This window comes from Aplysia californica, unplaced genomic scaffold (assembly GCF_000002075.1).
Source record: "Aplysia californica isolate F4 #8 unplaced genomic scaffold, AplCal3.0 scaffold00204, whole genome shotgun sequence".
NCBI classification, from domain to species: Eukaryota; Metazoa; Mollusca; class Gastropoda; order Aplysiida; family Aplysiidae; genus Aplysia; species Aplysia californica.
This window is the reverse complement of record NW_004797474.1, coordinates 1,034,610-1,035,717: the sequence shown is the minus strand read 5'-3', so window position 1 is coordinate 1,035,717 and position 1,108 is coordinate 1,034,610. Positions and strand designations below refer to the sequence as shown.

General features: G+C 44.8%; 1 protein-coding gene across 1 annotated transcript in view; it reads left to right on the top strand.

Annotated features, from left to right (window-relative positions):
* The window catches only part of LOC101850651 (delta-like protein 1), a gene marked incomplete at its 3' end in the record, with an annotated part of 93,205 nt that overhangs the window by 31,899 nt on the left and 60,198 nt on the right, over positions 1-1,108 (top strand). Inside the window, 1 exon segment of the mRNA XM_013083005.2 lies at positions 919-979. Coding sequence (XP_012938459.1) covers positions 919-979 — 61 coding nt within the window.

The window sequence follows — 1,108 nt, the reverse complement described above, 5'->3', positions numbered from 1 at the left end:
GGTTTTGCTCTCTCTCTCTCTCTCTCTCTCTCTCTCTCTCTCTCTCTCTCTCTACTGCGGCTGTCTGTCTTTGCCTCTTGTTCTCTGGCGTTTTCCCCTTATCTTGTTTTTCGACACGGGCATCTCTGAGGATTTTTTTCTTTAAAAAGATTAGAGAATACTTTTTAACTGGTTCTTATTTTTTAAAATTCTATGAATGGGAGGGCGAGGCTTGCGGTTCAATAAAAAAATGTTTTGTTTTTTGTTGCTTTTCCTGTCTTCATATTTGCTTTTCTTTGATGGCAGAGCTTTGACGATGAAAGCGTGCAGTTTAGAAGAAGAAAAGGAAGAGAGAGAGAGAAAGAGAGAGAGAGAGAGAGAGAGAGAAGTAAAGTTACGGGTGGGGTGTGGTGGGAGGCAAATGTATGGAAGGAAGTAGGGTATCAAGTTCATTGAGCATTGTTATATGCCCTGATTCCAGGCTGATGAAGCGGCGTTTGCCCATCACTCTCGCAAGATGGCCCAGTTTCTGGGGGTCTGGCACCGTAATCGAGCACTAAGGAGGCCTAAGGGGGTTTTGGTCGTCCCCCGCTTGCAGAATTCTCGTGTCTCGCTCGTCTCGATTTTATGCTATGGTCTCTACAGGCTTTTTCCTTCTACTTGCCGTTCTTGTTCTTGTTTTTGTTCTTCTTGTTCTTGTTCACACACACGCCCCCCCTCTCTCTCTCTCTCTCTCTCTCTCTCTCTCTCTGTCTCCCTCTCTCTCTTTCCCTCTCTCCCCCCCCCCCCTTCCATCCCCGTACAAATACACAGAACAGACTCATTAGTATGCACATATCGATAAGTTTTCAATGGTACATTAAATGTCAAATGTCCTTGGTTTTGTTCCCCCCACAGCCCCAAACACTAATCGTTCCATTTTTATGTTTCTGTTCACAGGGGGATTTTTCTCTGATCATCGAAGCGTGGCACGATACAAGTTTGGATAGTCCTAATCAAGGTAAGTCACAGATCCCTTTAACATATTGCTACATGCATCTCCTTGTCCTTTCATCCCTGTAATCTTCGCTGGAAACAACCTTGGTAGTGTCATTACCGTAACACACACACACACACACACACACACACA